At 39.9% G+C, this 25,665-nt stretch overlaps 1 protein-coding gene and 1 long non-coding RNA gene across 5 annotated transcripts in view; one reads left to right on the top strand and one right to left on the bottom strand.

Moving 5' to 3' along the window:
* Positions 1–25,665, top strand: part of ube3d (ubiquitin protein ligase E3D) — a 32,412-nt gene that overhangs the window by 3,613 nt on the left and 3,134 nt on the right. For both annotated transcript variants that reach the window (XM_042424863.1, XM_042424862.1), the window contains 8 exons: positions 7,814–8,025; positions 8,573–8,663; positions 10,477–10,699; positions 12,763–12,835; positions 12,918–12,996; positions 13,725–13,833; positions 15,143–15,309; positions 18,872–19,010. In XM_042424863.1, coding sequence (XP_042280797.1) covers positions 7,814–8,025; positions 8,573–8,663; positions 10,477–10,699; positions 12,763–12,835; positions 12,918–12,996; positions 13,725–13,833; positions 15,143–15,309; positions 18,872–19,010 — 1,093 coding nt within the window. The remainder of the gene's footprint in view (positions 1–7,813; positions 8,026–8,572; positions 8,664–10,476; positions 10,700–12,762; positions 12,836–12,917; positions 12,997–13,724; positions 13,834–15,142; positions 15,310–18,871; positions 19,011–25,665) is intronic.
* Positions 7,881–24,147, bottom strand: LOC121906152. Of its 3 annotated transcripts, none has more exons than XR_006098548.1 (4): positions 22,924–24,147; positions 22,646–22,778; positions 12,450–12,568; positions 7,881–7,966 (listed from the first exon to the last, which is right to left on the bottom strand). It is a non-coding gene; the product is annotated as an uncharacterized LOC121906152 (long non-coding RNA). The 3 variants fall into 3 exon arrangements; XR_006098549.1 differs by having other exon boundaries at positions 22,646–22,775; XR_006098547.1 differs by lacking the exon at positions 22,924–24,147 and having other exon boundaries at positions 22,646–22,902.

Here is a 25,665-nt window from a genome sequence, read left to right as displayed (position 1 = left end):
TGCTGGAGTCTGATTGATTTGGTCTTGCTGAAGACAGAATGTTGTTTTCATGAGGTTGATCACTTCTGACCTCTCACCACCATTTATACCTTCCTGCCTGTAGATGTTCTCCACTTTTGCTCCACTGTCTCAGTGGTTTCTTCTGGTGGAGGTTCCAGCTGAAATTGTGTGCATCCATAAATCAGTTGGCCTCTGCAGTTGTCCAGACCGTCTTGATGATCGGTATTGTTTCAATGTTCCTGCACTTTTATGTTCTCAATTTGTGTCTGCACTTGAGAAAGGAGTGAAGTAAAACCACCACCAATGATGATACCTCCTTATGTAATATCAGCAAAATTACTGGGGTACTGCTTAATAATGTTTCGGCAGATGATGAGACATTTATTGCGTGTGGGGTTTGCCTCATACTTTCTTATTTCATCTTACTGTTGGCAATGGCTGACTGCACTTCCTCTGGCATTTTATCCCATGGGACTTCAAAGGTTTCTTGCCATTTACTTTATGTTGGCTGATTGGCTTACCCTGCACGAAGTACAAGGTGATGATGCTTGAGCTGGACAGTGAAGATGAAGAGGAACAAGGCAACGGACTGGAGAGCAAAAACAATCTTGTATGTGTTGAGTCATCCGACAAGATTTGGAGATCAAGTGTGACTGTAGTACTTTCTGAAACACATATGAAAGTAAAATATATTACATCACTATTTTCACAATATTTATATTACATATGCATGCAAATTGATATCATAAACACAAGTGATTGTGAATTTGCATGGCCATTCAATTTATTGTTTTGAATAGACTTAAAGCTACAATAATAGAAATTGCCTTTGGGAGGACTGTGTAAAGTCTGTGGTCAACCCAAATTGCTGCTTAATTCTGTGTTCATTCCACATGTCAGCTGAGTGTAAACAGTCATGTTTCTGACTCTGTTGCTTTAACTGGACAGGAAAACTACTAACACTAGATTGATAATAATTACCCATTTTGAATGCCTCCAGAAGTTTCCTTTGCTGTATAACAGGCAACAGGTCTGATTTCATCCTGCTGTACATACTTGAGGTCTGCCATTGATTCCACACCTGAGCTTTCAAGTGCAGTGATAACCTGTTGTTAAGTATCCTCAGACAGGCTGGGCAAATGTGACCTTTATCATCATCATCATCATGTGATGATGACCTTTATTTTATCGCCAATGGATGACATGAACCTAAACTGTCGGGACAGAATGGTGAAGAGTTAGCAAAGGCATGCCCCAAACTGAATATTCAGGTAGTGTGTAGTAATCAAGCAGCTCTACTTGTCTAACACAGTAGTAGGCTTCCATTGGTGTAGTGTGATAAGCGTTTATATAAGGTTGACGAACAGCCTGATATACCTCATTGATAAAGTACACTACTGAATTCTTATGAATGACAGCCTTTTTGATTTTTTCCTACTACAAGGCCATCATTATTATTACCTACCACAACAAACATTTTGCTCTCATATGTTGTCCCTTTTACTGTCACATCATGATTAATGAAGTTATTTAGAGGTTGTTGGCCTCCACGTCATGCCTTAAAAGCATCTAACGCACACCTACAAATTGATTGATTCCTGCTTATACCATGGTCATTTGCCAACAATGTAAAATAAAACCATTCGCAAATTTTTGGTGTAAATTTGGACTCAAAATCAAAAGGTTATGAAGCAAGAGCATACCGTTGTCATGACAACTTGCCACACTGTACTCGCCACCAGCCTGAACCAAGGCATAAAATTCACGTAAGGTGTCATGAGGCATAAGTGCAGAGTATGCCTCCAAATCAGTATTCTTTTTTTTTGGTAGAGAAAGTCTCTCAGTATATTAACTGCCCATTTTGTTGCCTTTTTTGTATAAATCTCATCCTTCTCTTCCTGCATGATTTTAAGCTCTTCAGGTGTCAGTTCCTTGTGCCGTTTTTTGCTTAATTTCTTTCTTTTCTTCTCCATTCCTCTGCTGCATCCCATTCTTCAAAACTTCATAATGAGTAAGCTTTGACAGCTGTGCTCTTTAATGTTGCTATGGTTACAGGTTGGATAGTGGATGAATTTAGAACGGCGATTAAACTTGAGCCGATCTACGTAAGCATTAAATGGTTTTCACGCACACCTGCCAGCCAATCAGAAAAGACTATTTACCCAGACCATGGTATAAGCTGCCATACCTCACTGTCTCCAGGGCTTTTTATTTTATTACCAATCAGCACTGGCAACATTCTCAGGAAACACCAATTCTGAACTGCATGCCCATAGAGTTTTCCAGCCCCGGGGTTCACCTCACAAGGTTTGTTGTTGGTATCATTACCCAGATTTAAACTGGTTAATGCGCTGATTCAGTTCAACATAAGTAAAGTTTTTTTCTTTTGAAACAAGATGGTTGAGGTATTATGCCAAATTATTTGAGACACTGCCCTCAAACATGGCATGGGTCATGGCCAAGGCAAAGAGGTAATCCAGGCTGACATACATGAAAATATGTGAGCTCATTGAAGATGGAGTCAAATTTAACGCCACCACAGTCCCTTGCTTCCACATTACAACTCAGAGCCTCAACATGTTTCTGATATGACAGTGGTGTGCAGTCAGGGCCCTTGGCCAGAGGATCTGCCAGAAATGCTTCCCAATCAATCTCACAATATCTGCAAAAATATGAGTTCTTGCTAAAATTTTCAGTAAAGCCCCCAATGTTGTGTGAACCCTGCTATGGCACACAGGGTTCCTTTGCAGAGCTGCCCTTCCGGCAAAGTTAGTTCATTCAGCTCAGGATCATTTAAATCTTTCACAAGAGAGCCAAACACTACATCCTGTCCAAAACGCGTATAGTCTTGCTCTCTAAAAAGCAGCACAAGTTGCATCTGATCAATACTTGTTCAGTTATGGGGCAAAAAAAGCAAGGGTCAGATAGACTGCCAAAATCTTGTGCTTTTTCCTCCCAGACCCTAGGGGGTTTACTACTTCAAAGGAATCCTGATAAAGGATTATGCCTAATGAAGAGGCCATGTGCTTGAGCAGCAAGTTCTTTTCAATATTTGTGCCACCCCACAAATCCTGAACAACATTATGAGGTTGGAATTTAGTTTTTACTTGCTGTAGTTGCTCCCTCACTGACTCTGAGGACAAGAAAGAGTCACTGGTGTTTTTCACAGGGATAAATTGCGCAAAACATTCTTTGCCCAACTCATTCTGACCAAGACAGATGGACACTGGCTCCACATAATTGAAGTTACGTTTAAAAAGTTTTTCTCTTATGGTCAGTTTTGAGTGTGTGGGTATTGCAAGCCCTGTGGAGATCTTCACTTTTCAGGTTATCTATCACAGTGTTTACTTCAGCTTCAGGAAGTCCAAATGAAGTCGACTTGTCTTGAAATTTGGGAAGTAGGTGTGACTGATTTATGTCATGTATTTCCTGATAGTGTTCAATGATTGTTTGAATAGTAGAGGATGGAAAGAGCAATTTAGCTTGTAGTTTCAGATAAAACAAGGCTAAATTTCTGAGAAATTGCTTTTTCTGGGTAGACCTCCATTTCTTCATAACTGGACTGACTGGGATTCTGAAGTTGCCTTTTGGTTTTGCTTTTCAACTTTTTGACTCTTATTTCCATCAACTTGCATAACAAGCAAATTTGTCCTCCCTAGATGGGGAGAAAAGCAACATCCTCCCACACGCAGCCTACAAACCTTTTTACTTGAAAAAGAGCCCCACAACAAATGGTAAAATAGAGCATAGTCTCTTATGTTGTTTTTATAACAAATCAATAGAGGATCCCATCTTACCATGAACATTTTATTAGAGGGCAAATTAACATAAGTTAAATGCAAATCACCAAGCTAGCTAACATTAACTTAGTTTTTTGATTTTATAACTTAGAAATTCAATCCAGTTGCTATGAAATTCAAACAGATTGACACGTTACCGGTAATGTGGTTCAACAGACAGATATAAAATTTTGTCCACTCAGCAGCTAAAAGGGAGTATGCTAGCTAACATTAGCATGCATGCTTGCAACATGCTGTTTACACTAAGTAATGTCAAGCAGTAATTTTGACTTTGTCTTTTTGGCAAAAACACAGTCAATACAATGTAAATTCAACACAAAATGAAATTAAGAAGATTAATGCTGACTTTGATATTCAATTACAATTCTGAGAGCATTTCTAAATAGTTTGATGCGATTTTCCCATGTGTAGTGCTATAGAGCCACATTCATTCATGATTTGAACATCTGTTTAGTCAATCACATTTCTATAAAACCATGAAGTGTTTTGTTCAGAAGGAGGAATTTAAAGTCAATTAAGCATGACAGCTGACATTTAAAAAAAAAAAAAAAAAAAGTTGCGTTTTGCCAAATAGGAAGGCTTCACAAAGTTCACATTTTGTGGTCCTGTTATTACAAACATTACAGTATTTATCCTCATTGTTTTTGCACATAACAAAATTCATTGGATCCCCTCTTAAAAATGAAGACATTTTAAGACATCATTGGGCCTTGAACTATGAACATCCACAGTGATGTGTGCTTAGCCCACTACTTTACACCCTTTTTACACATGACTGCTCCCCTTCCTATCCTTGTAACTCCATCATTAACTTCTCAGATGATACTACAGCGTTCGGCCTTATCTCAAACAATGATGAGTCTCTGTATAGGAGTGAAGTACAAAAGCTGGCAGTATGGTGTAACAGTCACAACCTGGCTCTGAACATCAATAAGACCAAGGAAATGACCATGGACTTTCACAGGTCAGGACAACACATGCACACCCCACTCTATATAAATGGCGAGGCAGTGGAGAAGGTCGCGAACTTCAAGTTCCTCAGCCTGACTGACTGAGAAACTGTCCTGGGGCACCAATACCGCCTCAGTGATTAGGAAAGCTCAACAGCTGCTTTTTACCCGAGAAAACTGAAGAAAGCAAACCTACCACTGAAGCTGCTGGTGAATTTCTACCACTGTGCCATTGCAAGTGTCCTGACATAATGTGTGTCAGTGCTATTCACCAGTTGCACAAAGGCGGAGCACTAAGCTCTTCAGGGAGTAATAAAGACCGCTGGGAAAATCACTGGGGCCCAGTTGCCAGACATCACCACCATCTAAACTTCCTGCTGCCTATGCCGATCTCACAGCATCATTAGGGACCAATCACATCCAGCCCATCACTTATTTGATCTCCTGCTGTCAGAGAGAAGATATAGCTCTATCCGAGCAAGGACTACCAGAGTGATGAATAGTTTTTCCCCCCTAAACAAAACTCCCTAGCCCCCACCACTCCCATACCTTCTCATAGGTGCTGTTTGACATACTTCAGACTATACCAAATACATAAAAAGGTCTGTCTGAACTATCTCTTTAACCAACTCAAACACACTTAGGCTATTCTATGTGATCTCCTTTTGATAACTAATTTAATAACTAATGTAATATTTTTCACTTCCATTCACTGAGCCACCCCTAAAACTGTTTGGAGCCCCCCTGGGGAGGCCTGCACCCCATTACATTTGCATCACAAAAAATGTACCAGGTTTCAGTTGTGATACATTGAATTATGGAGTGTTTATGCCGTCGTGGTCATTAGCTGTTTGTCTTTAGTGGTTGCATGTTGCTGTTGCAGTGGGCAGGGTGGGACAGTCCTGTTGGTAAATGGAGGGAGGACTCCACCAACTCACTGTGTGCCAGATGCTAGTAATCTACTCCACCCAGTTTCTCCTGGCTTCACTCAGTCAGCGGAGGGAGTTGTAGTTGTGTATCATATTGTAAATGCATGCCAATTAAGGCAAAATAGTATGTTAATACAACATATCTTAAAACAGTATTTCTACATTTAAGGGTAGGCTTAAAACTTTCCTTTTTGATAAAGCTTATAGTTAGGGCTGGCTCACACTTGCCTTGGACCAGCCCCTAGTTATGCTGCTGTAGGTCTAGACTGCTGGGGGACTTCCCATGATACACTGAGCTCCTCTCTTCTCCTCTCCCTCTCCATCTGTACATAGTTATATCCCACTGGTTACTAACTAGGCATCTTCCCCGCAGTTAGGAGCTTTCTCGTCTCGCAGTTGTCAACCTTGGGTTGCGGACCGCCAGCTGTCCCCTTGGTCCAGCTTGACACCCAATGCTAGTACTATTATTAGTAGTTATATTTGCCCACTGCTACCACTATTATTATGTTATTATAGTCATATTTCTATTATTGTTGTTATTGTTGTTGCTGTGCTGTGTTCTCTGTGTCTCTCTCCTCCCTCTCCCCCCTCTTTCTCTCTCAACTCAACCGGTCAAGGCAGATGGCCGCCCACCTAGAGCTAGGTTCTGCTTGAGGTTTCTTCCTGTTAAAGGGGAGTTTTTCTTTGCTGCTGTCTCCAAGTGCTTGCTCATGGGGGAATGCTGGGTCTTTTAAATTAAAGAGTACGGCCTAGACCTGCTCTATGTGAAAAGTGCCTTGAGATAACTTCTGTGTTGATTTGGTACTATATAATAAAATTGACTTGACTTTAAAATTCATACCCCTTCAGTAGCTATAAATGTATGCTGACTTTCTTCCATCAAGCCAATAAAATGCAAAAAAAGACAATCAACATTGAACTTTAGATTAGAGTTTTTATGTCTTATTATTTAATCAAACTGATTAGTCTTTTCAACATAGAAAATCTTTGCTCACAGGTACCTCTGCTTGCTGAAAGTGGATGTAGTACACCAACATCATCACTAGATGGGGTTGATGAAGTTTGACAGGCAGCAAAATAAGCCCTGCTCCTTGGTCTCTCCAAAAGCATTGAATTTACAGTGGAGAGGTGGCTCTGCACGGTGGAACAACTCTTATTATTCTTATAAAACATAACTACATCTCTACAAACACTGTTAAAAGTAGGTTAAGACTAGAAGACCTGAAATCAGAAATTTCAAGGAATGGGGGATGAACTAAAGGCCGCCATCCACTCAGAGTACGACTGTTCACTATTACCGTTTTCACTGCTGTAAGAAAACAAAAAAGAAAAATGTAATAAAATCTGTTCAACTCACATTCTTATAAACAGACTGCAAGACTGCATCCAATTTGTTTTCTGTTAAAACAGTGCTTCTCTCAGCTAGTAGTTGTCATGAACTCAGTCATTATTCAGTGCTTCCTTTAGCTGAGACAGCAACATCCAGCAGGAGGTAGAGGTGGTATTTATGATTGTAGTAGTATTATTTATAACACTTCCTTATTTTTAGTAGGCACAGTTCTGCAGGGATTGCTGGGACAGCTTTGAACCATCACTTTTACATTATATCCTCTCCACTCAGAATACATGACAGAAAAAAACAATAGATTTTATTCGGCGTTTGAGGCTGAGTCATTAATCACTGTTTATTATGAGACATTGGCTGATTACAGATTCTCTTGAATCTATGTCTTGGAAAAGGGACAAATGCATTTGTATGATTTGATGTTGCCAGGTTTTTAGGAAATCTGCTTGTTGGTTGAATTATTTTGCATGAAGTAATGTGAACAAAGACACCAAAAATAATTCCTCCTCCTCAGCAGAAAGGTCATAACACTTTAGAGCACATAAATGATGCTCATTTGATTAGTTAAATTTACATGCAATGTGATATCTAAAAATAGCAGAACATATATTTTATTATATAGCCTGTCAAATAATTCAATCTCAGCATAGTGTTACTGAAGTGCAAATGGGGAGCACCACAGTGAAGGATGGCGGCATCCCATAAAAGTTAGTCTGATCATTAGACCCTAAATCTTGTTCATGTTCCTGTTAAACATATGTAAAGTATTTTCTCCTTTCTCTCCTCCAGGAAAGACGTTGCCGGAAGTCCTGCCGACGTGGTGGTGATGGGTGGAGATTCCTCTCTCTGCATCCGGACTCCCAGGGGCGAGCTGAGCCCTACTTTACCACCAGGAGTCGCCTTCGAGGAGGGATCTTGCATTCCGACACCTGCAGGAGAATCCTGTGGAGAGGAACTGCATTTCAGACTGCGCATCAGTGTCGTACAAAGCAGAAATGAAGGTGACGTTCATGAGTAGCATTGGAAACACACCCAGACACGTGCAAGGTCCCTCAACATTGCTAGAGTCCTCTGTGCCAAGGCAAGGACAAAGTCTTTTGGCAGCTATTTAGAGATTGCTGTCTATTTTGAATTAATTGGATTGAGTCACTTGGTCATCAGAGACAGTGGAGGTGGAAATTCTGATCTCGGGATCCTCAACAGTCCACAAGCAACTGATCATCAGAGTCATGAGAATATTCCCTTTAAGTTTAGTTTAATCCTGTGAGGACATATCATCAAAAGTGCACCCCGAAGTGATTGCATAATATCCCCGAACTCTGTCTTTTGGCATTTCCTGAGATTTTTTTGTGTCACTCACAGCCCTGTGAGGAACCTACAGTAAGGACAGCCATTGACAAACACAATCAAAGTCAGATTGATCGCTCAGTGCTAAGCCAAGCCACCTTCACCACCCAGTATTTTATCGATTTTCTGCTCTGTAATACAAGGTTACCACCCTTTCACCAAATCTGGCTCATTTATTTGTTTGCCTTTGGCCCTCCACAGAGGCCTCTGACAGCGTGATGGAGACACTCCAGGCAAAAGAGACTTATTGCTTCTACTGCCAGGGCTGCATGACCAGGCTGCTTGAGGACAGGTGAGCAGCAGACGGACAAGGAAGAGTTCCACGACTGGAAAATGGGTTTTTATATACACCCCTCCTCCGCAGGAAGAGGAGCAAGTGTTTATTGATGGTATGACCCAGCAGTAGAAGTGATAGCTTGGGAAAAAAAAGTTAATGGATAGAGCCGGAGCTGGAGTCCACAGTTGTCAGGCTGACTGGGTTAGAATTATAGAGCTGGTGCGACATAAAGGTCTCCGCTACCTATTAAAAAACAATTGTATTTCTTACCTTGAGGTCCAGCTGGACAGTAGTATTGTTCTTATTGCCTTCAGCTTGTAGCTTTCTTTGGTCAGCAGTGTGACATACTGAAAATTGCAGTAGCTGCATTACCAAGACCCTTGCCCTCTGGCTATATTTCTTAGCAATAACGCACTAAAAGTCGCCAGATACTTATTTTTTGCTTTCAGTAAGGGACAGGTAAAATAGGAATGACTGGAGAAGTGCTTGGAGGGAGGTAAATGTTATAATTTCAACAATACTATGCCTCATTATGCTTTGTAACAACCATATGTACCATTTTGTGGTTGCACAGAAATATTAATACTACCATTGACTGCAACCATCACAAGGTACCATCCAAAAGTTTTCTTTGTATAGCCTAAAATGGTGCATACTACAGCAGGTGCTTCACAGGAATGAATTAAACAATTTAATTAAAGCTGCACTAATCAATATTTTATGTTAACAATGGGTCAAGTGATGGTACGTAATGTCAAAGGCATTGCTTGCACTGATGAACACATACAGAATTATTACCCAACTCTACAGTTTCCTGCAGCTCTACAGAGCTTTTTAGCATATTTCAGCTAATTGTTTTGGTTTTTTGGTGCTTGAATGGTTAGTGTTTGTTCACTCTCACTGCTCTCATCAACCTTGTTTCCAGCAGCAGGCACCCTGCTCTGATAAACCAACTGTATGCTACCTGGCAAGCACTAGACAGCAGATAGTCAAAGTTAGCAATTAGCTGGTGAGCATAGTGAAGCACTTAGCAGATAAGTTGGTGGAGAACAAAGCAGAGCCAAAAGGAGAGTGAATATTGGACTTACATTCACCAGGTGTCCATAAACACCAAATGTTGCTAATGTTGCTTTGTCTCTGCTGGATGTGTAAATAGGCAATGGTTTGCGAATAAGTTCACCATCAACTTTAAGGGTGATGATATGCCACTGTTGTGTTTACAGCTTGTTTCTGCTGCCTCCAAGTGGCCAAAAAATTGTTAATGCAGCTTTGAAAGATGTTACTGATTCTGTAAGCCTCAGATCCTCAGGCAGGAGCCCTGACTACAAAAGTCTGGTCACCTTTGGTCAACATAATCAGTAAAATCTTAAAATCAACCAGTGAAGAAAGGCCAAAACAAAACTGATATGATCCTGTCTCTTTGAATTTGTTAAATGCTAGTTGCATTTTGTTCCAACTAAAGGCATGAAATTATTTTTGGCACTGATATTTCAAATTTTAAGAATTGGGAAGTTATGATATAAAGGCATGTTTGACCTTCTTGGATATTGTTTCACCTGCTTTACTACTGTGGACATTTTATACAAACATTCCTCTCTATTATATGCAGTCTAAAAAATACATTTGTACCTGTCCTCATTTGAATACTTTTTTTGTCTAATTTCTCTCTTTGGTATTCTGATCTTCTCTGGCCCTCGGGGAAATCTGTGCTTATTGAGCAATAACAACACTCACTGTTGCAAGCCCCACTTAATACAATTTACAAATATCAAAGGGCAGGGACAGAAAGAAAATCTGTAATTGCATCGTTGTTTTTCCTCTTTATCAGATTGTTTAAGCGAGTTCTTCCTCTTCCTAATGGCAACTGGAATGCCATTGTGGATGACTGGTGTTGCCACCCAGATCCGTTTGCTAACAAGAAGTTGTTGCCCCGAGCAGAGGATTGTTTGCTGGGTGACACCTTTGTCCTCGTAGCCAGAGATGGCAGTTGTGAACAGACCCTCACTCAGGAAGTGAGCCCTGTTGGCTCACAGGACAGTCAAGATCCAAAGGTGAGTGACGTGCGAGAGGAAAACAATGGATTTGCTGATTTGTTCTTAACTAGAGTACAAAATCTCCAAAACCAGCACGTTAAGGTTGCTCTGCATATGGAATTCTGACAAAATTAAGAATTTTTTAGGGATTTTTTGAAAAGGTTCAAATGAAAGAATGATTACCGTGGTTGGTCATCAGATTATAAGAATTATAGCAGTAAAGGTCTTACCTACTATCTGCAATGAGAAAGGAAGTAGTGAATTCACGAGGAGTGTAATGCAAAGCTACTATCTGTATCTGTTTATGTTACAAAAATATCTGTATTCATATCTGTATTTGGATCGTACCGGAAGTGGGCATGGCCTTTGCTAGAAGTTATTAGAAATCATCGTGATTGTTTAATTTTCTGTTTAATTGTTTTCTATTGCAATTTACTGTACACTTTTCATGCATATATATGTAGGAACATAACATTTTAACCGTGTATCTATATTAATCAAATAATAATGCATGATTTGTATGTGAAGCCCACTTTCAAAAAGGGAAAAAATACATCTAAACAGAATCTAAATAAAAGCTGTGCAACTGTTAAGGGGCTGAGTGGAATTGAATAGTGGAAGTAGAAATACAAAGAATTGCATTGCATTGGATTTCTCAATTAAAACAAGAGGTTGTGGGTATAATGGGAGGATGCCCAGATGAAAGTGAAGTTGGTCAGAAGTGTCTATGGTAAAAAAAACAACAACAAAAAAACAAAGCTGTTGACAAAAAATGTCCATAATAGCTCATTAGGTCATATTGCATGATTTTAAAAATAGGAGGTTGTGCATGCAATGGGAGGAGATCCAAGTGAAAATAAAGTCAGTTTGAAAACACAAGAAAGCTACTGACAAAAAAAATCTGAAAAACCTTTGCCACCTTGCATACACTTTTGAGATGATCCCTAACTCCAGCTTGTCCGTTTTCCCATCTACTGCCAAGTCTTGCAAGGTGCCCATCTTCAATATTGGATCATTAAAAGTCCCCTCCACACATGTGTTAAGATATATAAAAATACTCTGCTTGGAACTATAATGTGCATCTGATATGATTTTTCCACAAAAAAAGTACCACTTTAAAATCCTTAAAGTGGCATCTACTCCTCCTTCTTCATTAAAAAATCCAGTATCCATGAATATGCAGATAACTGCTGAACACAAGATATCTCCTACTTCACTGTAAAGTTCTCATTGTATGTGCACTGGCTTCATGTTTCCACGTCACACTTGTGTAAGTTGCATATTGGACCATGATTGGCTTCCAAACAAGCTGTGATGTCACAAATCCTGCTCAGAGGCCCGCCCCTAAAAATCTGATTTTTAAAGAGCACAAAGAAACTTTCCATTTTCAGCAGATGAAAACAGCCTTCCAATGTCAAACTCTGCACATACATCATTCTGCACAGTGAATCTCAAACATCCAACTGAAGGAACAAGAAAAATAAAATAAATATAAAACCATATTTTTTCGTGGAGGGGGACTTTAAGTTAAAAAACACCTTTGTCAGTCAGACCTTATCCTACACTGCACAACAAATCTTGTGAAAATTGGGAAAGTTATTGAGGACAAATCTCGCTGAATGTTTGAAAATCGAACTTAAAACTATTTAAACTTCAATGTTTTAAGCACCAAGCGGTCAATAACAACAGTTCATTTAATAAAATCAAAAACAATGGACAAAACAATTGCAGCAATGGGCACCATACTCTTGTCATACAGTATACTCACCCACACAGACAAAGCTGTAACAGTGAAGTTAAACTCCAGCAGTCTGTAGATGAGGATTGATCTCCCCACTCTTCCATTACTCATTCTCTGCACGAGTGGCACTCTTTGCATGACTGAAACTGAGAGAAATAGAAAGAGAGGCAAATAGAAAGAGCAGAAGAACAAATGACAATCTGCCTGCTGTATATCTCTCTCTGTCTCTGCCTTCCATCCCGGATATAGCGCATATTGATTGCGGTTTTAAAACTGCCACACTAAAGATTGGTGTGTATTGTGTTGAATGGTTTCTGGTTTTTGGCTCTGTCATGTACAGAAACCCTGCCGCAGACTGGCGCTTATCTCCTGCAAGAGCTGTTCCTCAATGCTGGGAGAGGCTGTCGCACCAGGTATACATCATTCTAATAGGTTTTCATTAATAAATATAATTGTGAACTGCGTATATCATTCTCTCTCTGTTGTGTCTTCCAGAGACCCTGAAACTGTACATCACACAGGTGGTGGTGGAGCCCAGTGTGGGTGACAGAAAGCCAGAGGCGTCACTTAACAGGCATGTTTTCATCCAAGCTTTCAGTGGTAACGCTAAGGAAACTACAGCTGTTAAAGCAAGGACTGTAAATGGAATATACTTTTATATACAGGGGATGTAGGAGAGAAAATGAATTCACACACACTCTTTCTAAGTAAATCATTGTTATTGTTGTTGTATATTTTTGTCCCTTACAATAAAGTACAGGGACTATAAATCAGTTCTAGTTTATCTGTATGTCAGTCTCACCCAATATCTGACACACCGCTGATTGGATTTTGTTGAAACTTTGGGGAATGATGCATATCAGCATTGTGTTCAGGCTTTTTGAAAATTAATTACAATTACACAATTGTAGGTTTGAATTAAACATTTTAATAACCACATCTCCAACTGTGCATGTTTGAATAATTTAAAAATAGTTGCAGATCTGTTCAGATAAGGTTTTTTTTTTTTCCCATCATCTCTTCAAAAGCATGTTCCCTTTTAAAGCTGTATGCACTTTCTGATTAGCTGTATTATTTGACTTCTGGTACTGCTTTTAAAGCTACTATAACAAGAGATTAGCATAGTTTTATCTTCATCTTGAAGGAATATCATGAGCAAGAAAAACATGAACACTATCAGCTTTCATCATCTTTTTCAAAAGCCATTGATGGCTCCATTCTGTTTCTGTGCATGACCATGACTGTAAGGTTATAAATTGTGCCCTATAAAGACTAAATATGAACATTGTCCCTCTTGGACAGATCTCTTTTCCTGGAGAGGACTGTAGCAGCCAGGCTTTTGGAGCTGTGCAACTCTTTGAGCACCTTCCACTACTGTGTCCAGACTCCTGATGGAAAAGCCTTCCTATTGGTAAGAGCAAGCCGGCGTAATCAGAGGAAGCCATGACACTTTTTGTAAAAATAGACCACTCAGTTATTTTAGAAATGGGAGAGAGTGATATGGCGGGTTATTCAAGCAATATGAAAAGCTGATTGACTGTGATTTTCGAGTTATGGAGCATACTGTCATGCTCTTAGCTTCTTCTGGATTATTACAAGTGACTTTTTATTGAACAGTAACACACCACTGCAATAAAAAGAAGTTGCATTAGACAATAAATCCAGTATTTGGGACAGCATAGAAAAGACCAGAATTATTCATTATTTTTCATTGTATAATATAGTACTACGTAGTAGTAGAGTGTGTGCTTTAGTGTTTGACTGATGTATCTTTATATTCCAATATTGATGTAATTTTAACTGAAGCTGGCAGATGATCATGTGTGTGTTTCAGTCTATTAATTTGCATAACAAAAATCCCGGATTGCAATTATTGCAGTTTTCCACAGAATTTCTTGTTGGCAGACTCGTAACTGAAACTCGATAGCAATATCACCAATGATGTGTGAAAATAGACCAAAATAACCAAATTCTTCATTGATATATAAAACCCTGCATCATATCTGAAGTGGATGACACGCTATTTAACCCTCATGTTTTGCTTTCATTCGCATTTCCTTTTTTGGGGGTGTCACAGCTCCACAGCACTATGAGAATTTTTTTTTTTTCCAAAAAAATTTTTCTTGTCTTCTGACCTTATTAAAAACCAAATATAAAGAACAATATTTGCCACAAACTGGGCTTGCACTTTTAATGAAGGGTACTTAATAAGGAGATGAGCATGAAGCATTGTTATTACACCAAATAAAGAACTGTATGCATTAACAAATATATGATCTTTTTTTGTGGAAAAAGTCATTCTCAGACAAGGAAATGTACAGTATGTTATCCTACATAGTTACTTATATTTAGGGACTAACTCCCTGTTAGATCTCTTATGAACAAACTGTTATAAAATCTCAATAACAGAAATCAGTCAACTCCAAAAACAGATGTAAAGTATGTGAAAATCTATTGTATAACCCTGTTTTACAGCTGTGAAGTAATGCTTCATTTTCTGTAAATGACCTCTGAACCATGTCATTAGTCCCTTATCATGTTTAACAGCAATTTTCATAAAATTGTGATAAACCATGAATATCAAAGATTACACAATGTTCAGAACATGAAGGTCATTAAAAGTATCAAGAAAGGATGCATAGAGAGATGTGAATCCTTTCCCATGTGACATCAAGCATGTGTATCTCAGGTGTTAAGCGACCTGTCTGCTCCTCTTGCAGCTCTGGCTACTGAACAGTGACTCCATCATAGCATCAGTCCCAGAGACGTGTGTCGGGGGTGAGAGGTCTATCAGCTCCCCTGCTCTTCACAGTCCATCACCCAGAGCTGCCAGAGCCCTAAAACTCCTCTACATCGCCTGCTCTGACACAGGCATCCAGCAGAGAGAGTAAGCGAGGACATTTACCGCATCCTCTCTCCCCGCCTAACCCTCCACTGCCCCCCTTCAATCTTTGTTTTCCTCCGCTTAATCTTATCCTTTCATCTTTCCTCCGCACCCTCTCAATCACCACCTGTCTCAGCTTGCGGCGAGGGATGAAAGGCTACTTTGTTGAACAGATTTTAGGTCTTAATAGAACACTCTACACTAAGGTTCCCTGCCCAGACATAATTGTCTATTATTTTGCGAATGAGGTGTTCAAAGGTGTTTATCGTCTTAAAGTTGGCAGTTGCATAAGCCACGCTCGTGTTTGCACGTACAGGGGATGTTGTTTTGACTGGAGCGAGTCTCCGTGTACCTTGCTGTGATGCATTAGAAAGGTGTAGGTGGATGTGCTGCATGTGGTTCTCCATGTTCAGTACAGCAGCACCCCACTGGAAGAGCTTTCCACCCTCATTATTTTCAACTGAATCAGCACTCAGCGTTTTCTCCTCCTCCTCTTCCCTGCAGCCGGGTAGAGTGAAGGCAGTACAAGGAGGTTTTGTTGTTTCTACCATTTTGACAAGCCCACTGGCTGACTGACAGAGAAAGGGTAATTAGAGACAAAACTCGCATGAAAGGAGAGAGTCTGTCGTCTCAGTCAAAGCAGTAACGCTGCATCTAAATGACATGATAAACTGTATGAGCATAGGTGCGTGCTGGATACCAAGAGAGACATCTCTCTGGTAAAACAAGCCATGACAGGAACTTTTTACTAGAGCGCTGTCGTTTTTGTCAAGCCTGAATTATAGTAAACACCACTGAAATTCAGCTATTGTGTCCATTATTTCTTCTTCTAAAAGGTAACATTAACCGTTGCCATGTAATGAAATAACAAGACTAATAGTTTACAGCCATGCCAGCCGCTCTGTGAGGCTGCTGCTGTGAGCTACAGTTAGCGTGTTCATAATGACAAAGCTAACATGCTGATGTTTAGCATTTAATGTTTACCATGGTCACCATCTTAAGTTCAGTGTGTTAGCATACTAACATATGCTTATTAACACCAAACATAAAGTACAGCTCAGGCTGATGGGAATGTCATTTTTTGCAGGTATTTGGTCATAAGGCAAAATATAGGGCAAATTTTGACCTGATGATGGCACTAGATGAAAAGTAAAGGGATCACCAAAGTTATTGCAATTCATCCTTAGGACGACATGAATGTGTGCTCCACATTTCATGGCAATCCATCCAATATTTGTTGGAATATCTCATTCAAAGCCACAAATGTTAAACCTATGGTGGATGCTAGAGGAAACATCAGGTTGATCGCCAGAGTCCGTAGGATACTTCTTCATGGCAATCCCTCTAATATTTACTTAGCTATTTCAGTCTGGACCAAAGTGGTGAACTGACCAAATGACCGGCCAACATTGCCATCTGTAGAGCCACGCCGCTAGCATGGCAAGTATCTGGTTCAGAACTGTTTATTATTTGTTGTTCAGTGCTTACACCTGAATTGATCCCTGATTCCTTGTCAGTTACAAAACAGACTGCACATTAGAGTTTTGTCTCTCTTCAAGGTGCTTCACATTTGAGCAACAGCTTTTTTGAATTTCACCTATCTCTTACATTTCTTAGAAGTCTTGCAAAGCTAAATTCAGGTGTTACTCACACTTCCGTTTCCCTCTAAATAATTTACCACTCATCCTTCATCACTCATCTCTGACATTTTTAAATTAAATGTTATGCCTGGGGAGCTGAATTCCCTGGATGATAGCCCTCTTATTAGGGATACAGTTGGTCACAGTTGACTGCAGCTAGGGGTTGCAGTATGTGTTGTTAAAACTGCCAATAATTGGCTGGAGAATCAGCGAGCCAATGCCTAAGTGGATTATGCTTGTCACTAATGGCAGTGACTTGATTGTGAGTTAAGTGAAATTCGCAGGCACCATTACAGTCCAGTAGAGCGGGAAACGGTATGTCTCATAGTTACGGTATGCTAATTGAATGTAATAGAAATTGTATGGGCAAGTCCTTTTCTATAGTATTCACTCTGATATGTGAGCAATCAAATCCTAGAATAATGTTGTTGACTGGTTTGGGGTCAATATGTAGACATCATAACTTGATTAGATTTGCTATCTAAACAACCTGTGTAACCTGCTTAAGACACTGAATAGTGTTGTCATGACACCAATATTATGACTTCAATACGATACCTGCCTAAATATCTTGATACCGATACTGAAAGGATACCACAGCAAAAACCTAAAACATTAGATAACATCAAGTCATTTTTAGCAGCTTGAAAGTTAACGTTACCAGTATGGACGTTGTGTTTGCATTTAGACATGTTTGCCACATTGGTAAATTAGCTTAAAAGTTAAAGCCAAATTAAAGAGTTATGATTGTCCTTAATTGCCTCGTCAAACTCCGATGGTGAAAAAAGTTTGCCTGTCCCAAAATAAATCATACTCGTTTTGACTTATATTTGAGGGCATGTAATTATGTTACCTATCACATGCGCTAACCTGTCGCTCTTTGAATTCTTTGAACATGTCGGCGAGATGCTTTGCCAAGTTGAATATGTTGGCTCCCTTGGTCTGTGTCTGTTTAAAACAGTTTTTACAGACAGGCTTTGTGGTGTCCATGAGCTTGCCCTGACTGTTAGCTATGTAAGCAAAATAATTCCATATTTTGCTGCATGCATCTGCTTTGTCAACAAGCCATGGACAGTCAGCAAGAGCACTTGTACTTGCAGCCATGCCCTGACTGTTAGCTATGTAAGCAAAATAATTCCATATTTTGCTGCATGCATCTGCTTTGTCAACAAGCCATGGACGGTCGGCAAGAGCACTTGTACTTGCAGCCATGCCTCTTGTTCTGGCACCATGAAAGCTGCAGCGTGCATATGAGAGAAAAAAAAAACGGTTGGCATGTCCACTATGTCTGCAGGGAGTGGAAGGAAATACAGCTCTTATGAAAACACAGTCATTCTTATGTATCGGTACTAATTAAACGGGGTTTAGTACCATTTTTAATAGCAGGGTATGTGATGCCTTTCTTGTATCGGTATACCGTGCAACACTAATCTTGAGTGGCTAATTTTTAATTTTCATCCTTCATCATTTTTTTTAGATGTAAATATAGCCATTGCTATAGCAGTAGTGCCTCTGCTGTGCCTCTCAAAACTTTGAGAAGACTTTTTCATGTCAGGAACTGCACAGATGGCTAAATGTCACCCAAACAAACTGGATCAGCACCACACTCTGAAAGAGCATCAATCTTTCCTCTCTCCATCACTCTTCTTCTTCTCCTTTCAGTCCCCACCTCTTTTCTCCTCACACATACACACCATCATGCACACAGACATATATTGATGCAACACACACACACACACACACACTTGCCATCAATCCACTTTTATGTAACCCTCGTTATCCAGTTCAGTATACAGTTAAAAACCACTTAATTAAAACAGCGAAGCATCAACATGGGATTTACAGCAGCTATTCTGGGCATCATCTTGGTTGTATAATGCTGTGGCAGTCACCATAAATCTCTCCTATTCTGTGTGTGTTTTCAGCATTGTAACTAGCTGGGAGGTCAATGCCATAGGACATCCTGTGGTGCTGCTGCCGAAGGTGTGTGAAGAGCTGCTGCAAGTGATAGATGACAGCAACTCTGCACTTCCTACGTCAATGCGTTGCATGAGGTCCTACAAGGTGAGACAGTTACTTTAAGAGCCAACAGATTATAGCAAAGAAACATCAGTCCTTGGCAGAACTACATATTTTCTTGATATTTCTAAAATTCTTTCCCTGATATTGTATAGTGTACAGAGATGCTGAAAGTCTTCAAAGTTGTCTTGATCTTTTGTAAAAAGCTGTATTATCAACACAGCAAGGACTCTTTCAGCTGACAGCAGTCACTTATTTCACTTATTCTTCACTTACAACCTTGTTTTTCCACTATTCAGTAGTGCTTGACAGTGTTTTTATCCTGCCTTAATTAATTTCATGATTCAGAGCTTTCAGCTAACAGTCTAGCTTTAGGGATTATGCTGGTCAAATGTAAAGCTTTACTTTTCTCAGCCTTATTTCAGCTTCTATACACCTGTAATTGTGCAAAATGCATATATTTAGCTCAAGTCGTCAAGGAAAACCCTTTGACTAGAAAATAGGAGGTGTTAACTTTGCTGACAACTCTATTCTCTTAGCTGTTTTAAACCTAGTGACAGGAGTAATTAGCACCATTATCCTCCGCTTCCTGTTCAGAAAGTTTAGGAAATGACTCCTACCACTTAAAGAAGTTTTACATCTGTTAAATAATACGAGAGCTGGAATAATGAGCAAATCTTTGAGCAGAAAATCTACTGATGTATGTCAGGTGGACAATGCTTTTTTGTAAGCCTGTGACGGCGGTGTTCACTGGAAGGTTTGGAGTCTTTCTTAGTCTGAAGGTAGTAATCTACTGATAATCAAACAGACTCTCATGGACACTACAGTTAAAGGTGCAATCATCCTTTTGCAAGAGGAAGCAAATGAAATGCACCATTGTGCTGCGCCAGAGTGATACTCTACATGAGTATGGAGGGTGGGGTATCTTTTTTTGCAGCCTTTCCAAAACCAAAAGCACAAGAGTGAAAGTCTAAAGAATTTGTTTAATAGTGTGTTTACCTCTAGCACAACTGGCTAACTAGTTTGCTGTGTACTGTACAGTTGTGACCAAGTGTTACTTCTTAACTAACAGTGTTAGATTGTAGGGCTAATGGTGCAGGCTAGATTAAAATAAAGCCCTTTTCACAACAAGCACATCCACTATGTAGTACTTACCTCCTGTTTGGAAGCTGACTCTGGATGCTCTCAGAGTTTGGAGTAATAATGTCATTGACTCTGTTCTTTATTGGATTTGGGGAAGTTTACACTTTAACAGCCTCAGCCAACATTACTCAATGTTATGTTTGCAGAACTCATTGGTTAGTCCTCATCTTAAAAACCTTAATGCTTAAAGTGAAAACAAACAGTTTGAAAATAAAATTCCGACAGGTATGTAAGCTTATCATAGCTATTGTGCCTTATCATACATACAGGGTTAATACTAGTACTAACTAGGTACCCTGCAGTACAAGAACAATGCTGTCTTTTTGCTGGGTACATCCAGCTTTAGCCTCTTAGGGCATTTTCAAACCTATAGTTGTTTTGCTCTGGTCCGTATCAGTGGTTGAGTTGGTAAACTTGGTGCATTTTCCCATTGGTTTGGTTTCTTTTCACACAGAGAAAAATCCAAGTGAACCAAAATGCAACACCAAAAGTTACAGCACCAGTCAAAAGTTTGGACACACTTTCTCATGCAAAGGAATGGGAAGGTGTGTCCAAACTTTTGACCGGTACTGTACATGAGAATGTTCACTATGCTTATTGGTCAGATGTGTCTGGGGTGGGAGCAAGAGCATAAACACAAGAAGAAGGTCCTGAAGAAGGTCATCTGGCCAAATACAACATTCTGCGTTGCACTAGTCCAGGACCAACCTTGATTGATTCTCTGGGTAGCTGCTAGCAACTGTTAAATTCACTCATCCTAATATGCAAAGCACACCTGGTTACGGGAGCTTTTTAGTTCAAACTTGAAGAATACGCCTAGTAGTTGGATCATGTTCCCACCAAAAACAAAGTCCTGAGTCCATTTGGGATGATACTGAGACCACTTCCTCTAATAGGTCTATGTACCTTTTTTAATCCTCTGTGCCAGTGACAGCCGTGGCTGGAGGCATTATGTTTTCAGTTGTCCATACGTCCATCCATACGTCCATCTGTCTGTCTCATTCTTGTGAACATGATATCTTAGGAACGCCTTGTGGGAATGTCTTCAAATTTGGCACAAACGTCCATTTGGACTCAAGGATGAACTGATAAGATTTTGGTGGTCAAAGGTCACTGTGACCTCACAAAACATGTTTTTGACCACATCTCAAGAATTCATATGCTAATTATGTCAAAGTTTCACAGAAATGTCTAATAGGATAAAATGATGAAGTGATGACATTTTATATCCAAATAGTCTCTAAGTGGAGACAGCATGTGTCTTACTGGAAATTATTCACTGGAATCATACATCAATATAATGATAACTTCTATTTCACCAAAAAATACACTTAATACCTTTTTATTAAATTCCTTGAGTCTGGACAGACAAGGATGTAAACTGCAACTTGACTGTTTGGCGGAGACATACAACAGCGACATAACTATTTCTAGTTATTTGGTTGCACCTGAGTACGATTCCTGTGTTCAGACCTGCCCAAACAAATTGCACCATGGGGAAAAAACAAACCAGAGTCCAATTGAACCAGACTAAAAAGTGCATGTGTGAAAACTTCAGTCTTTAAGTATGATATCATGTATACAGCCTATGCATATGACCCCTTTTACAGGGCTTCCTGTTTTTTAAAACAAGTCAGCTGGAAACATTAAACATAAACCTGCTTTTGTCTAGCTCTGGCTGAAATCAGAGACCTGAAGAAAGAACTACACTTTTCAGTGATAAATCTGTCACCGGTATCCTTGTAAACTGCATATGTGCCGTGCCTTAGTGAACAGTCAATTATACCAAGATTCTGCAGTTGGTTTGATAGTGATGTATTGATGTTTCACCTGTAACGTTAGAAACTGCAGAAATATGTATGATTTACAGTGGTTGGCATGCCACTATGCAGCTAAAGCGTTCTGTACTGGGCCTGTGGAAAGCGGGCTATGTAGTCTTCTTGCTGCAAGTTTATATCAATATCTGCTTTGACCAAAGAACAAAAGACTGTGGACTGAACTTGTATTTTACTATATCAACGGTGGACTGTCTTGTTGAAGTAACACAAATAGCAGAAATTCCCTTTCAAAGATGTTGGAGTAGAGGGCTTCCACTTACACCAGACAGCTGTTCCAATTGTTCCACCTACAGTAAGCTTCTGCCTTGTTGTAAAGGTATTGTGCCTCAATCTTAAAAATGCTTACTATGGTTTCTGACACCATGAGCCATTTTTCAGAGCAGGTACCCTTATTTTTCCCACACACTGTGGCACAATGCACTTCAGATAATGCTGATAAGCAGAACTGTTGTTTTCTAAGGTTGCAACATGACAGTAGTGGGTGGTAGAAGAAATTACGCTCTGCTGAAATGGAGAAGGCCGTAGATAGAGCGACTCAGACATAGGATATAGTATCTGTCTGATGATGGAAGCGGTTACATGGGTAAAAAGAGTGTGATAAGTTGACACACTCAAACACTTCCTGATTGTAGAAGACTATAGTGCTATAGGCGGCAGAGGATGGGAAGATAATGTGATCATAGGGCCATCTAGACTTACCAGAGATGGTCTGAGAGTCCCTGTTTAAAACACTTTGAAAAACACTCTGGAGCCCCAAGAGTCAGAGGGGGAGGACCAGCATGCAGCAGGATAGCAGTCTGGAAGCTTATAATGATCTGAAGAGATGCATCTGCTAAAGAGGATGAGATGAAGATGTGAGCTATATATGTGGCCTTGTGAGCTATAGTTTGCCCACTATTGGCTTTTTTTTTTTTTTTTTTTTACAACTTTTGTTGTTGGATCATAAAGGTCCTGCAATCCTACACAGGTGTTTTCACCTATTCTGGCTGATTAGATGTCTGCTCAGGTTCAAGTGGAGCTATGTTGATATTTATATGAGGTCATCAAACTTCATGCACTAACAGAACTTTTTCATAGCAGACATTTTGACATGTCATAGCAGTACAAGCACAGGTGTAATTCATAAAATCAATGACGACTGTGTTTCATTCAAGTGAGCCAGTTCCTGGGCTCTAGTATTGTGCATGCTGAATCATGGGCATGATTTACTGGGACACTTAATGGAACTCAGCCATTGTTAATGTTATTAATCACACCTGTGCTTTTCGTGCTATAAAGGGTCTAAATGTTTGCTGAGAAAAAGGTCTTTTGGAATGACAGATGGGTAAATTGTCCAGAGGAGTGAGGATATCAATCAAGCACAGTCTGTTCACACCCACACAGTCTGGAGAAGAGGCCTAATTAACCAAAAGTGAAAACACCTGTGTGAGCAGTGGACCGTGGCTATTTAAGGCCTGTAAAATTATTAAACAGCTGTCTGTTTTAAATGTCTATTTGATTTATTTACAGCAACTGATTCAATGGTGACTTATGTACTTAACATAGTTGTGCACGCATGCAGTCTAAAAATGAAATTAAAATGAGAATCATTGATGAGCACAATGACATTTTGAGTAACTGCAAACTGCAACTGTAACTTCCATTTACATGGCCTAGATACTTATGTTGAACTAAGGAACGTGTTGTCTTGAAAGTAACACATTTTTTTTCAAGACCAACAATTTGACCTGTAATAGGAAAAGTACAGGTGTAACTAATAACATTAACTGTGACTCTGCTGTTTATTCAAGTGTCCTACAAAGCCATTTCACTGAGCCTTTTTCATGGAGTACATTTCGACATGTCACAGTAGGAAAAGCGCAGGTGATGATAAAATGAATAATGCCTGTGTGTGTGTGTTGCATGTTGCTGCTTCAGTTTGGGGTCCTGCTATTGTGCATGCTGGCTGGCTGTCACACCGTCATGGCTTACTGAGACACTTGAATAGAAAAGAGCCGATGTTAATCTTAGCTGTAATACCTATGCTTTTTTTTCTACAATGACATGTCAAAATGCCATTAAAAGAAGTCCTTTCTAGTCCCAAGAAACTGGCTCACCTAAATGGTATGCTATTGTTATTAAAGGGGCCATATCGTGCACGTTTCCAGGTCTATATTTATATTGTAGGGCTCTACTGGAATATATTTGTGTGATTTACAGTTCATAAAAGTCCTTATTTATCTTATACTGCCCCTTTATGCAGCCCCTCAGTTCATCCTCTGTCTGAAACAGGCCGTTTTAGCTCCTGTCTCTTTAAGACCCCCCTCCTAATGAGCCCACTCTGTTCTGATTGGCCAGCTCCTAGAAGCTGCCGCTCGGCAGACTTCCATCAGCTTGGGAGAATGTAAACAAAAAATAGTAGTTGGAATTCACTTCTTTGTACATCTGTACATGTTCGAGACGGAATCTGATCTTAAATATGCAAGTAGACAACGCAAATAATCTTAACAACAACCTTAGCAGCAACCTTAGCAACAAAGGCTATGAAATGGATGGCTGTTTATGGGCATGCGCAAACAATCTGATGTCATCACAAGAAGGAAGTAGAGGTAACACTACAAACAGAGAGTTCATGGCAGACTGAAGCCCTGGCTTTTGCCTTGCAGGGAGCACTTTTAAATATGTTCACCTCAAGTTTTGGACTTTTGACCAGTATGTCCCCTTTAATGTTGTTAATCACACTTGTGCTTTTCCTGCTATGACATCAGAATGTCTGCTGTGAAAAAGGTTTTACTTAACCAGTGAGTAAAATGCCATAACAGATAACAGTGATGGATAAAATTACAACATCAAGACCTAGGTTGTTAAAAAGAGAGAACCTTTAACAGTGTCAATATCTAAACCCTACTGGCTGAAAAGACAACTTTCCTTATGGAGATAAATAACGTATAATTAAAAGGAAATTAAAAGTGACATTCCTGTATATTCAGTTGTACATTAAACATTCAACCAAACTGCATCATATCCAGCATACGTCGACATTTGCTAACTGACTGCCCAATCCAATATATTTGTACTATATGTTGGCTCAACCAAACTGTCACAGCACTAAGCCAAAGTTTGCAGGTAACTGTTTGTGAATTGTGTGTGTGTGTGTGTGTGTGTGTGTGTGTGTGTTATGTGTGTTTTTGTTTAATTTCAGTCACTGTGAGTAGATCAAAGCCTGCACCATAACCCAGCCTGTTATTATGCTGCATGTGGAATGTCTACTGTTGTCTGGGCTGCTGTGTTCCCCGCCCTCCATCCCTGGGCCTACCGGTGTAATGGGGTGTAAAGTAGTTCCAGCTCAGTGTCACTCTCGAGCCCGGGAACAGACAACACCTCCCTCTTCCCCCCACCACCTCATTAATCTCCTCCTCACTCCCACAGACACGGCATGTAGGTTAGACAGAAACTGATCCAAAAAGTGATCCAACATTTTACAATGAAGAACTGAGGGGACGTATCGATCATACATCGCCTCAGTCTTTCTGCAGTCCACACAGCGTCACAACAGGAGCGGCCGCACTTTGTCGAAATAAATTACTTCCCCCAAGATGCACACGTCTCGATTCATTGGACGTGGACCAATGGATAAGAAGAGGAATTTATCAACAGAGCGGGGGTCTGTGATGCTGTTCTGCATCAGTGTTTATGTCAGGATTGGACCGATATCTCAACTTGAAGATATAGAAGTGGTG

The sequence above is a fragment of the Thunnus maccoyii genome, chromosome 10 (genome assembly GCF_910596095.1).
Source record: "Thunnus maccoyii chromosome 10, fThuMac1.1, whole genome shotgun sequence".
Lineage (NCBI taxonomy): Eukaryota > Metazoa > Chordata > Actinopteri > Scombriformes > Scombridae > Thunnus > Thunnus maccoyii.
Note: the sequence above shows the minus strand (reverse complement) of the source record. Positions and strands in the feature narration are given on the sequence as shown.